General features: G+C 36.8%; 1 protein-coding gene across 1 annotated transcript in view; it reads left to right on the plus strand.

The window, feature by feature from the left end:
* The window catches only part of LOC150092814 (uncharacterized), a 740,966-nt gene that overhangs the window by 521,145 nt on the left and 205,150 nt on the right, over positions 1–14,671 (plus strand). Inside the window, exons 20-21 of the mRNA XM_090414287.1 lie at positions 8,622–8,770; positions 8,862–9,018. Coding sequence (XP_090270413.1) covers positions 8,622–8,770; positions 8,862–9,018 — 306 coding nt within the window. The remainder of the gene's footprint in view (positions 1–8,621; positions 8,771–8,861; positions 9,019–14,671) is intronic.

Genomic DNA, 14,671 nt, shown 5'->3' on the forward strand with positions numbered 1-14,671 from the left:
CTGATTACTACAAACACAAAAGACCCAAGGCTATTCTTCTCTCAACTGATCATAGATAACACAACTGCCCTCAGAGGGTGAGCTTAACTGCTCACAAGCCTCCCATTCCCAAACAACTCTCATTACAGATAAAGGGGAATATGAAAAGCACTAGTGCTTCACTCATCCTGTCAGTAATGTTAATGGTAAATGATATCACCTCTGGGTCTGTCTCCCACTGATGAGACCTCAATAAAGGTTGAAACCGGTCTGGGCAATGGCCCTTCCCATAAAGCATAGCATTATACATGTCCGTAAGGATATGTGCTTTGGGATACTAAGGCAAGTGATGTGAAGTCATTAGCTTCTATATACAAGTTGCCCAGTCCTGAAAATGCTTCAGTCAGACACAAACTTTGTTTGTCAACAAACTACATAACATATAAGTATAATAATCACAGCGGAAAAGCCACCCGAAGTTTCTACATACCTGACATGATCAACAAACTGCCATTCGACAAGAGAAACCCAGAGAAACCTATCGCCAAAAGACAAAAAGAAGGTGGCAAGATATTCTGGAGGTTGAAAAAACTCAGAAATGGAGCAAAGAGTGCTGCAAAAGGAATTAGAGATGATAAAGGTGACATGAAAACTGGAGAAACTGGGACCTACAGAGAGCTGAAACAGGCACTATACAGATATTACAGTGAGACTGAAAATTAGAGGAAAATTACATACACATATACAAACCTATAAAAAATTCCTTTCAAACACCATTACAAGGATCATTACAAACATGGCATCGCACGGTTAAACAAGGCCCCCGTTGTTTTTGCCAGGGAACCAGGGTGAACAGCGAAAAGTCAGCTACTGGAACAAATCCTGAAACACACCCCTACTCATCTTCACCAGAGTTCAAGATTGGTGCTGTCAACATAAGAAACCTGAATGGCAAAGAAATGGAGCTAGCTGAGGAATTAGATAAGTACCAGATTGACATAACATGGGTGAATGAAACAAAAAAGACAAAAACTCATTGATCTTTCTGAGTAATAAATACAAAATCTTATATTCATGCAATAATAATCAGGGAAAAGAAGGAGTATGGTATTAGCTATAGTATCTATAGTAGCTATAGTATTGCGCACTAAATATGAGGCTAATCTTCTTGAATAGTAGGCAATATCAAATAGAATGATGTGGGCAAATATCAGAATGGAAAACTGGACAATGAGACTTATTTGTGCTAATGGTCACATAGAAGGTTCTACCAGAACCTTCTGTGGGACCATAGGTAGACGTGAAGGAATTTTTGAGGCTTTAGAGAACGCAACCGACACATTGAAAAAGGTAAAGTTCCTTGTTGGGGGATCTAAATAGCAGAGTAGGAAATGATTGCCAGACATACAAAAATATTTTGGGAAAATTTGCAGAAAAGAGCAAAGCTAATAATAATGGCAAATACTTGTTGGATTTCTGCTCAGGACATGAACTGGTTATTACTAACACAATGTTCTAACATAAAAATGTACCCAAATTCACATGGAGAGAAGATGCAAGAAATAAGAAAGGTCTCATTGACTATGTTGTTGTTAACAGTGATGCTTTCTCCCTGGTGGATGATGATAGAGTGTACAGAGGATTTGAATTTGGAAGTGATCACCATTTAGTCTTGAGCAGGATAAAATTGAATTTCATAATTTCACTAACTCTGTGTGGTAAGGGCATCTGTGACCCTACCACTTCTTCTAGTAGAAGGCTGCTCTCCCTAAATCCAATGAGGTATGGGAGTCACCAAACGGCATCAAAAACGACATCACATGTGAATAACTAACTCCAGTCTTGGAGCCACCTTTATGCAGTGAAACTATTTTGCCCTCCTTCTGCTCTCTTGGGCCCTTATAAGAACTGATACGTAAGTTAAAGGGCCAAGTCAGAGTCAATACCATTTCCTTTGCATGTTCTCATAACATGTGAGCTGATATCCCATCTAATTCCTTTGCATGTTCTCATAATATGTGAGCTGATATCTCATCTAATCTCACAGCTATATTTGCATCGGGACCCCAGTTCTTCACTATTCTCACCTCACTTCCTGTCACAAAGCATCCTTATTTGGATGATAGACTTTGCAAGGCGGTTACTTAGTAAGTCAACTGTTTTGTCTGCTTCTGTTGCCTTTGCTAAGATTAACCTTTCACAGTCATTCTGCATTTTACTTGCCATATAGTGAAATAGTTTGAATTTACTTTCCTGGTCAGCCAGTTTCTTCTCATCTGATATTGTGTTTCTTACTATGCTGGTCATCTTTCTTGCCTGAGTTTTGTACTACTCAGATCAGTAGGATTTTTTCTCCAGTTTATCCTGGGGTTTTTCATCCCGCAAAGCAGGCAAATCGGCCTTGAGAACTCAACACTACAGGACATAGGATACACTGGGGCATAGGGCTGACCACTTTATCCTGTGAATGGTTTGAGGTCCGATGATTAATAAACTCCACCTCAAGGTAAAAGAGGGTAAAAAGGAAGAGGAGATGAGAGAGAGATGCACTCTACATTTGTAATAACTCATTTGTTATACCAGCTGCTTTTCCATTTTTACTTCTTTTGGTTCTGTTTTTGTATTTCACTTTTTAAAATTTTTTGGGTTTAAAATTTGAATATGTTTTTTTTCTCTATTACTTATCTCTTTGAAGTGTTCTACATACGTTTCTATTTTTTTTCTTTTTATTATTGTGTATTTCATTTCCTTGTTTGTAATTTCATCTCATCTTGTTCTTCCAAATGAGACAGAGCAAGTTTTCCATAAACTCTCTCTTATATTTTTTTGAATTTTCTTAATTTCTTTATGTATTTCTTTCAATATTTCTCTTCTAATTCAATACTATTCTTTATATATTTTTTTATTTCTTTTTTTTCTTCAGTTTTGAATTTTGTGTGTGAAGATATCCATTCTTTGTCTTTTCTTCTGTGTACTCCTAGTGTTTTCTTTTTTATGGCTTTATGGTATTGATTCTATTGTTGCTATTACATGATCCCTCCAAGAAGTCCAAGAACTCGTAGAGGGAGGGCATTCTACTCTACTATATACAACTCACCATCTTCACTAACTGCACTCAATACTATCACCATCATCTACACATCTACCATCCACCATTCTTCATACTCCTTCTGTCTGGTTTGGACAAGAACTGTATATCTATTTTTAATCTGTATTGTATGTTTCCTTTTAGTTTCTGCATTTTTCAGTTTGTTTATATAAAACATTAATAACTATTTATTATTCTTTCTTTTTTTATAGTTTAAATTAACTGATGCCTGTGCAAAAAAGAGTAGTTTAGACTATTTTTCTGCATGTCCTATTTTTAGTATATATATATGGACTACTGTGCCCAGATTTGGTCACCTGGTTTTCAAGGGATAAAGAGATGTTGGAAAGGGTCCAGAGGCGACTGACTAAGGTAGTTTCTGACCTCTGGAATGTTGAATATGAGGAAACATTGAGAAGATGTAATTTACAGAGTCTGGTTGATAGGAGGAAGAGGGGAGATATGATAGAGACCTACAAGTTAGTAAGGGTTGTTATAGGCTCAGTGTTGGAGAGGTTCTACAGAAAATAGTGGGAGATCAGCAGAGAACAAGAGGTCATCCCTGGAAACTGTATAAAGAGGGAGTGAGAAGCAGATTTTTTGCGTGCAGAGTTGTGAATGATTGGAATGTCTTGCCTGAGAGTGTGTGGTGTCTGTAGAGAATTTGAGTGTGTTTAAAGCACAGTATGATGAGCTGTGTGTATGATAAAAGGACCTTTTAGATGAGTCTTTGACTCCATGAGGTCTTGGGTGATAATAATAATAATAATAATAATAATATACATCTTTACACACCTGAAGGGGTGTAAAGATGTATACATCTTTACACCCCTTCAGGTATTCATTTTATAGTCTGATAATTTGTCATTTTAAGAAAATCTACGCTTGTCAGCATGCTCAACCTGTAAGAGCTGCATCCTTTATTTTCTTATATTTATTTGCTGAACAACGATGAAGTGTGATAATTCACTAACTATACTACTTTGTAACTTAAGACACTGCAGACTCATTTCATGATAGTAGGTTCTATTTTGGTTTTTATGCAGATTTACTATGACATAATGTAGGGTTTTTCAATGCATGGCCCGCTGAGCTCTTTGCTGTGGCCCGCCAGTCATTTTGAAAAAATAACTACTTTACATTAAAACGAGATTAAATAAAAAATAATTTCAGTGAAGCCCATGGCCCACTAAGCTATACTGTGGTATTTCGAATTGTAAGATGCTTTCCAGATTCACAAGGAACGCTGTGCATTTGATACTTTCCATAAATTCCTATAAAAATAAATATTAAATAGACATGCTTCTTCAGCCATCTACCAGCACCAAGCGCTACTTAAGTACTAGTACTAACGTTGCAGGTAGATGGCTGAAGCAGTATTTCATTTTAGTGCCTTCCAGTTACATCTCGAAGATTCTCGATACTTTGTTATTTTCATATAAATACAAGAGGATCTCAAGAGGATCACAGTCAGTCAGTCAGTCGTGAACAGTTTGATATTCATGTATAAGTGCACGCAGGTTCGTCGTGTCAGCGATAGCCTATTGTGGTTTTATATTGCCAGACTTTTTTCATTAGTGTGAGACATGTTCAGTTGAGAATAACCGTTATATGGCCATTTTAGATCATTTTTTGGGTTCATCTTCCATCACTATGGCATCTACAAGTAAAAAGCGTAAATCAAGTGATTCTTGTCAGATTTTTAATAAAAAATGGACCAATTTGTACTTTTTTGTGCCAATCGACCATAAGCCAGTGTGTTCAATTTCTTGTGAGTCAGTGTCAGTATCAAAAGAATACAATGTAAAATGGCACTATGAGACAAAGCATGCATCCAATTTCAATCACCTTCAAGGGCGACTTTGTGTGGATAAAGTGTACCGTCTCCAAATTGATTTAAAATGCCAGCAGGGTACATTTAAAAGGCAGAGGGAAGAGTGCGAAGCATGTGTCAAAGTAAGTTATGTAATAGCTGAAAAAATTGCTAAAAAATCAAAAGCCTTCTTGGATGGTGAGTTTGTGAAAGAGTGTCTCATTGCTGCTGGAAGTGTTCTGTGCCCAAATAATAAGGAAGTGTTTAAAAAATCAAGTTTTTCTGAGTTACTGTAGCACAACGTGTCAGAGAACTTGCAACAACATTGAAGGAACTTTAAAAAACGGTCTTCCGAATTTACGTCATATTCACTTGCTTTAGATGAGAGCACAGATGTGAAGGATACAGCACAACTGGCTATCTTTGTCCATGGCATTGATCAACTGTAGACAGAAGAACTGCTAGCGCTCGTACCTATGAAGGGAACGATGAAAGGCACTGATCTCTTGAAGCCACCAAGAAAAACGCTTCACCGTTTTGACCTCAGCTTTGACCAACATTGGTTACCACACCCTTGACCAACCTTGAGGGTGTGGTAACTGATGGTGCCCCTGCTATCGGGGAGAAAGAACGAAGGGTTTGTTGCTCTGCTATGGAAAGAACTGGAACTAGAAGGAAAAGATTTTGTCCATTGCCATTGTTTAATACACCAGGATAGTTTGTGCACGAAAATTATTGGATTTGAGAATGTCATGAATTTATTGTGACTGTCGTCAACATTATTAGGGCAAGAGGATTGAATCATCATCAATTCCGAGAGTTTTTGCCCCAAGGTGCAAAGCGGATCATGGCGATATGGTTTATTATAGTGATGTACATTGGTTGAGCAGAGGGAAGGTTCTTAAAAGAGTCTTTGACTTAAGGAGCGAAATACAGCAGTTGATGCAAACCAAGGGGAATCCGATTGCGGAATTTAATGACCCGAAGTGGATGACAGACTTTGCCTTTGTGACCGACATCTCATTGCATATGAATGACCTAAATACACAGCTACAATCCAAAGATCAACTGGTGCATACTCTGTTTGATCACATGAAAGCTTTTGTGGCCAAACTCAAACTTTGGGAGGCACAACTTGCAAAAATAGGCTTAACTCATTTTCAGCTTCTCACCGAGTCCAGCTGTTGTCTCTTGATGAATACGCTACAAAATTAGCCATGTTGCAAAGTGAGTTCGAAAAGAGATTTAGTGATTTTCATAACCAACACTCTTCTTTAGATTTATTTTCAATGCCATTCGGTGTCAATGCTGCCGAAATGCCAGGCTCAGTACAAATGGAGCTGCTTGAACTCCAAAACAACTCTTCTTCTTTGAGAGAAAAATTATTCAATGTGCCCTTGCTTACATTTTACAAAGACTACATTTCTGAGGATGCATTCCCTAATCTTCGCCAGCATGCTTTGAAGATGTGCACTTTGTTAGGAAGTACATACTTATGTGAGTAGTTCTTCTCCAGAATAAATCATGTGAAGTCCAAGACAAGAACTCAGATTATGGACCAATATCTCGAGAATACTCTGCACATAGCGACTTCCCACATTGATGCCAATATCGACTTGCTGGTCAAGGAAAAACATTGCCAAGTTGCCCATTGACATTGTAAAAAATGAATGTTTTCTTCATTAAATTATCTTTTTTCAAGTATTGATTGTATTTACTTATCATGAACCCGACTCCTACCTACGCTCTTAAAGCTGGGTTTGTTTATTTTTATAGGATTTTATGTAAAGTATCAAATGCACAGCATTCCTTGTGAATCTGAAAAGCATCTTACAATTCTAAATACTGCAGTATAGCTTAATGGCCCATGTCGAAATTTTTAATGCAGCCCGCACTGCCTGAAAGGTTGAAGACCCCTGACATAATGTTTGAAAAAAAAAAGTTAATTTTTCCTTGCTTCACGTCCGAGATCTGATTTCACTAAATCCTTTGTAGAAAGTAATATTAAGGAATTGCTTATTTTGTGAGGCATGTTGGTGGCTAAGTGAACTTTTTCTCCTTCCCACATGTGCATACAAATGAATAATCATAAAATACACAAAATTTCATAATTGTTCCATTACAATATAGATTTCATAATTGTTCCATTACAACAATTATGAAATCTATATTGTAATAATAATAATAATATTATATAATAATATTATAAAATAATTTATAATAAATTATAAAATAATATTATATAATAATATTATAAAATAATTTATAATAAATTATAAAATAATATTATATAATAATAATAATATATAATAATATAATAATAATGATAAGAGGGAAGTTCTTAAAAGAGTCTTTGACTTAAGGAGCGAAATACAGCAGTTGATGCAAACCAAGGGGAATCCGATTGCGGAATTTAATGACCCTAAAGGATTCTATAGGATTAATTCAGATGATATTTTTGAGATCAGGACTGGTGGTGGGAGAACTAGGGGACACCCATGGAAGCTGGGCAAGAGCGTGGTTAGCAGGGGTGTTAGAGCTGGGTTCTTTACTTTTAGAGTGGTAAATGAGTGGAATAAGCTGCCAGAGTCTGTTGTCGGTGCTATGAATGTAGGTGAGATGGATAGCTGGGTGGTTGATGGAGAGATATCAAAGAGTAGTTTATTCAGGAGTAGAGTCCAAAAAACGGCCTGTGACTAGTGGTGTGCCACAGGGTTCTGTTCTTGGACCACTGCTGTTTAATCTGTTCATTAACGATATAGGGAATGGTCTAAGTGGGACAGTTCATTTGTTCGCTGATGATGCAAAGTTGGGTAGGGCGATAGTGAATGCAGAAGATGTCAAAGTCTTGCAAGATGACTTAGATAGATTGGAGTTCTGGACTAAGGAGAATGGATGTCAATTTAATGTGACAAAATGTAAGGTTATGCATTTCGGAGTGAAAAGATTAGCAGCAGTATACCACATTGGTGGAACTGTACTCCAAGAGATTGATGAGGCCAGGGACTTGGGAGTGTTGGTGGATAGGGAGATGAAGTTTAGGGAGCACATTGCGAAAGTAGCTAAATCAGCTCATCAACTCACTTGGTTGTTGAAAAATACCTTGACGAGCAGAGAAAAACAAGTTATTGTACCTCTGTACCGAGCCCTGATAAGACCTCATCTCGACTACTGTGCCCAGATTTGGTCACCTCGGTTCCTTCTTGATGTGGAGGAGGTTGAGAGGATCCAGAGGCGAGTGACTAAGATGATAGCAGGTCTATGGAATGAACCATATGAGAACAGGTTGAAGATTTGTGGGTTGCAGAAACTAGTTGATAGGCGAAAAAGGGGAGATATGATTGAGACATTCAAATTGCTAAAAGGATTCTATAGGATTAATTCAGATGATATTTTTGAGATCAGGACTGGTGGTGGGAGAACTAGGGGACACCCATGGAAGCTGGGCAAGAGCGTGGTTAGCAGGGGTGTTAGAGCTGGGTTCTTTACTTTTAGAGTGGTAAATGAGTGGAATAAGCTGCCAGAGTCTGTTGTGGGTGCTATGACAGTGAGCGAGTTCAAGGCAAGGTATGATAGATACTGTGAGAATGTTGAACAGCTGTGTGAACATGATGTTTAGGGCCTCCCTCGATGAGTCTAAGGACTCCTGGAGTAGCCCGTGGTAATAATAATAATAATAATAATAATAATAATAACAACAATTATTGTAGCTTTTTTATTGCAAGACTTGTTTTCTTTCAGGTTCAGCCCCATTACCACTAAGAAAGAAGCAACAAAGCATCTATTTAGAAACTGATTTGGATACAATGGAAACTAGAGACTTAGCCTCAACTGGATTAGGAAGTAATTTCGATATTCCTCTTTATGCCAATGCTGAGGAAATTTGCATGGTAGGCTTGTATTTTCATTATTCTTTCACATCTAAATGTGGTGAACTTTTTTTAAAAATTAATTCTTGTACATTTTTAAAACATTTTCCAGGTCACTACAGATCCACCCAGTGATAGATCAGATAACTTTACAGAATTCTCCAAATCTCTTGTAGTTGAAGATGTAACTTTCAGCACAGAAAATGATGATAGCGAGTATTTCCCTCAAGACATAAATGAAGCAGATGAAAGAATGAAGAGGTTTTATGGTAGTAAATATTTTTTATTAATAACAGGAAATTAATTACAAAATTATAATTGTTAGCTTAAACATTCTAAATATGTGGAAGATGTAATTCTGCTGAGCCTGTGTTGCTTATTTGTAACTTACAGTTATATTTGAAGTAATTTTACTTTTTGTTTATAGTGAAATAATATAATGTACAAATTATAACATAAAATTTCTGTATACTGTCATCATCATCAGTGGTTCTAACAGGCATTTAAGTGCCCATGCCTTTCCAACTATGCTTGGACTTTTCAAATACAACTGTAACTTGAGGATTAGGTGGTTAGCCTCATGCCTCCCAGTGTGTCCTATGTCTGTAGATGCGTATGTTCACGGGACTGGTTTGCCTGTTCTGGGGGAATGAAAAACCCGAGTTTCTGGGTGAAAAAAATCCCCTACCTCCATATGAGACTGGCTAACTCATCTTTTGTTGAAAGAGACTTGATGAAGTTCCTCACGTCACTGACTGGAATCGAACCAGGTCTTTCCGACCAAAGGGCTTCATCTGTATTGACTGAGCTACATTAGACTCTTCTGTATATAATACCATACATAATAAATAATGAAAAATGAGTTTGTGGAAATAATCATGTGGAAACATGAAGGAAGAGCAATTCTTCAAAGCTGCTGCATTATTGATTTGACATTTCCTCAGAAGTGGCAAGGGCTGCTAGGTAATGAATAACGCATTCTTCAACTTCAGGAACTGCAACAAAGAATTCGGAGGATAGGTTCATTAGATGCATTACTTGTGGAAGGTTTAGGCTCATATTTAGAGCAGGATTATTTTAAAAAAAAGTGTACATTACATCCAACTTAGTGTGCATGAGTTTCCTTTTCTTTGCTGCATAATTTTCTCTGTAGCAAAGCAGTTACGGCTTGCATCAGTCTGTCCTCTTTGATAAATCTCTCCACATTGGGATCTGTTTTTTCAAATAACCAGACTATCTTACATAAGATGACATACAAATTGGGTTTAATAGGTTGGAGATTTGATACAAAACCTGTTATTTTACTAGATTCGCCACTCTAACTGGTGGCTTTGTCTGGGAAAGATAACTCTTTTGTATCAAATCTCCAACCTATTAAACCCAATTTGTATGTCATCTTATGTAATATTTAGTGGTCGAAAAACTTTCATCATGAACCAGACTATCTTATTAACAGAGGCATTTGCCTCTGTTAATAAGATAGTTTGTTACAGTTATAAAATGCCAATTTCATAGCTGCAAACTTTTTGGGGGACTGCTTCCTCTTCCTGTTCTTCTTTTTTTCTCTCTCTTCTTCATCTTCTTCTTATGGAAGTTTCTGGTTCTATAATGTCTTCATTTAAGATCTCTTCTTTCACAGCTTTAAAGAAATGCTCTATATCTTCATTGTCAACCTCATATTCTAACTCTTTAGTTAACAGCACTGTCTTTTGTCACTGCTCTTGTAAGGCTCTGTCTTTGTTGAATCCTGTGAATGTGTGAATATATATTTTCAACAGCTTCTTCAAAACACCATTCATGCACTCTGCTGTTATCTCACTCCATGCTGCATCATCTGTAAGATATCATATTTTTTCCAAAATTCTGAGGATTTTCTCATCCTCACCAAATGCCTGAATAAAAAGCATTTCTTAAATATGTCCTCAAGGCGGCAATAACATCCTAGTCTGGAGTTGAACGAGTGAGGTGGTATTCAGTGAGTGTGCGTTAATGGGATGGCCATTATAATTATGAGTGTCGTAAGCCTAGGACTGACTGGAAGTTTATTATTGTTCATTACAAAGAGAGTATTACTTGAACAATAATTTTTTCCCCACCCACAAAAGATTGCAGACCTATAAGTATTGTAGCTGATCCAACAGCTAGTTAATCAAGGAGCTGTTTTTCATAATCTTATTGGAGCTTGATGTGAGATAAGCTTGATGGTCTCACATGGTGATCAGCCATCTACTAATTAATAATAACAGAAAATAAATCCATCGCCAAGTTTTTAGTAATAGGCCACATCAACTAATAGCCATTTGCAATATTATTTCTTTGGTAACAGTTTACTATTGCAGAAGGAAATTTACTGCTTGACTTCTGCAATGCACAACTAACTAAGCTGTACCGACTGTTCAAAATTCTATCTCTATCATTTCCATTCTTTCTACAGTGATATAATAATAATTATTATTATTATCATTAATCTGTAACACTGACAGGGTGTAGCATTAGAGGCAGCCTGCCTCACGGCACCGCTTAATAAGGGCACTCGTTCAGCCATATTGCGGTAGGCACCATATTACAGGAAACAAGATATTTTATGAATATACACCGTTTAGTTAAGTTTATGTGCTTATTATATTTTAATAATAAAAAAATTATAGTCATGCATACTAAAACTAAATATTTAGAACCCACTTATTAGATCAGTGTTTCTCAAAGTGTAGAACGCGTAATCCTGGGGGTACGTGGCAATTTTCGAACTATGCATTATTAACGCATGGAATCATTACTGTGAAAAAAAGAATTTATTTAAACATTAATTAATTTAAATTAATTTAAACTCCTACTTAAATTGCGTGTTACTATCTCCCTAACGTTCATGTCAGGGCGATAGTAACTCACTCCCTGTGGTAAACAACACACCCTCCGCAACAGCTATTACACTGCAGATGCATGAAAAACAAGTAGTTTTATTATGTCACTGAATAAGGTACAGAGACGTTTGCAGGCTGTAATATATTTCTCAATAAATAGTGCAATTAGAGACAACTGGGATAAAAACGGCACTAACTAATGAATCACATGTGACATGTCCCCTCCCACAAAAACTGCTCAAGCAAAACCATATGTTGCACTGGCAATATATGGTTGGCTGAGTGGTTAGCATATCCACTCTCCAGCCAAAAGGCTGTGGGTTTGAATCCTGCCATGAGCATGGATGTTTGTGATTGTCTGTGAAAGTACTGGTGGTGGACAGTAGATGGCGATGATGTAAAGGATGCAATTGGTGGATGAGATTGAATGGTGGTGGGGAAGGAGAGTTGTAGAGTAGGTGCCCTCTCTCGATGAGTCTTGGACTCATGGAGGTGTCAAATAATAATAATAACATATGGTTATGTTAGACACCACCCCTTCTTGAATGTGTTAAAACTAAGAAATATATAGTGATTGTATTTTAGATATTATGGAATTTGGTTGAAGAGAATTAGCATTTCAATGAAACAGCATGATATTATGCATTTCTTACATTTTTTTCAGCGTCATTTCAATTTTGAATGTGAAACACATTGAGTGTATTCTGTGTTTAAGTGACTTTGGACAATTTTTGACTTTGATTTTAATTGTGTACTTATTTTTGGATTTTTAATAGACAAAATTTTAAAAGTAAGTAGTTTATAAATTATAAACATATATAGGGTCCAGAGATGATTGACTAAGACAATATCAGGAGTTTGAAATGCTGGCTATGGAGAGAGGTTGAAGAGATGTGGATTACAGAGTTTGGTGGATAGGAGGAAGAGAGGTGATATGATAAAGACGTTTAAGTTAGTTGAGAGGATTTTATCAGATCAATGCAGAGGGGATTATAAAAAGATTGGTTGGGTTAGATGTGAATAAGGCTGTGGGAATGGATGACATATCACCACGTATGCTTAAGGAATGTGCATCACAGTGTGTTATGCCCTTGACCTGGTTATTTAATGAAAGTCTTGCAGTGGGTAGGGTTCCTAAGGAGTGTAAAGTGTAAAGAGGGCAAAATAGTACCACTCCACAAGCACGGTTCTAAGACAGAAATCTCCAACTATAGGCCAGTCTTGATAACTGCAGTTGTGGTCAAGGTGTTGGAGAGATTTATAAGGAATAGAATACAGAATTGGGTTAATGGACATGCCATTCTTTATGAAGGTCAGTGTGGATTTGTAAAGGGTAGGTCCTGTTTTGGTAATTTACTTGCATTTTATGATAAGGTGACAAGTTTGTTAGATAAGGGAGAATCATATACAGTGATATTCTTAGACTTTGCAAAGGCATTTGATAGATTACCATATGATAAGTTGGTGTATAAGCTGCAGAGGATGGTTAGATGGATCAAAGATTGGCTCTCAGAACGATACCAGCAGGTTGTGTATGATGGAGCAGTGTCTCAAAAAAGAAGTGTGACCAGTGGCGTGCCCCAGGGTTCTGTTCTTGGCCCTTGCTGTTTAACTTGTTTGTAAACAATATATCGTGTGGATTGACTGGGGATCTTCAGTTATTTGCTGAAGATGCAAAGTTGGGAAGAATTATAAGTAGCACTGCTGATGCCGAATCCCTTCAGGAAGATTTAAATAGACTTTTTGCTTGGATAAAAGAGTGGGGTTGTGGTTTTAATATGAATAAGTGCAAGGTGTTGTATTTTGGAGTGCAGAAATATAAGGCTATGTATTATATTGATGGTGCTGTACTGCAGGAAGTGGATGATGAAATTAGAGATTTCTGAGTGATGGTTGACAGTAGGCTGAAGTTTAGAGGGGGGCATATTGCTAGGGTTGCAAAGGTTGCACATCGTAGTGCTGCTATGATAAGAAGTTCTCTAACATGCAAGGATAAGGAAGTGGTTGTGCCACTGTATAAGGCACTGGTCAGACCACACTTGGACTATTGTCCTCAGATTTGGTCATCACCTGGTTTTCAATGTGATGTGGAGACATTGGAGAGGATCTAGAGACGAGTGACTAAGACAATATCAGGAGTTTGGAATGTTGGCTATGGAGAGAAGTTGAAGAGATGTGAATTGCAGAGTTAATGGATAGGAGTAAGAGAGGTGATATGATAGAGATGTCTAAGTTAGTGAGAGGATTTGATCAGATTAATCCAGAGGGGGATTATAAAAAGAATAGAAGGTGAGAAGGGAAGAACCAGAGATCATTCCTGGAAGTTATGTAAAAGTGTGGTGAAGAAGGTTCTGAGGAGTAGATTTTTTACATGGAGAATTGTCAGTGGATGGAATGCATTACCAGAATGTGTTGTTAATGCAAGGAGTGTTAAGGACTTTAAGATTCTATATGATAAATATGCTGTCAGTTGAATGAACCTCCCACAATGAGTCTGTCGACTCCATGGAGGGTGTAATAATACTAATAATAATATTAATCAGAGGCACATTTTGCTAAAGTGCCAAAATCACTCTTTGGGCAGCATGCTTTACATCTTATATTCGCCCTCAATAATAATGGTTTACCTTTAATTATCAAATTTTCAAATTATTGTATAAATTAATTATTTATAGTAAAAATCCATAGAAGGAACTGTTTAAAATCAATTTTTTAAAAGAAGATTTTATTGTTTTAAAACTCTTAAAAATAATAAATTAATTAACTCATAATTAAGAATTAATAGGGAAAAAAAGAGTAATTTATCGAAGCTTCTTTTCTCAAAAGAAAAAGAGAAAAGGAAGAGCAAGCAAAGACATCAATAATCGATATATGGAGATTTGGAATTTTAACAAAAAACACCAATGAGAATGAGTTTTCAACAAAAGCAACACCAAAAGTTATAAAAATTTCAGCACCAGCCGTTCTAGCAGCTTCTGCATCCTGATCCACCAATACCAATGATTCCTCCGCATCAGCCACTGATACTGACATAACAAACATTTTTGGTGATTCCATAACA

Source organism: Typopeltis vanoorti, chromosome 25 (genome assembly GCF_054136105.1).
Source record: "Typopeltis vanoorti isolate ZY-2024b chromosome 25, IOZ_Tvanoo_1.0, whole genome shotgun sequence".
Classification (NCBI taxonomy): domain Eukaryota; kingdom Metazoa; phylum Arthropoda; class Arachnida; order Uropygi; family Thelyphonidae; genus Typopeltis; species Typopeltis vanoorti.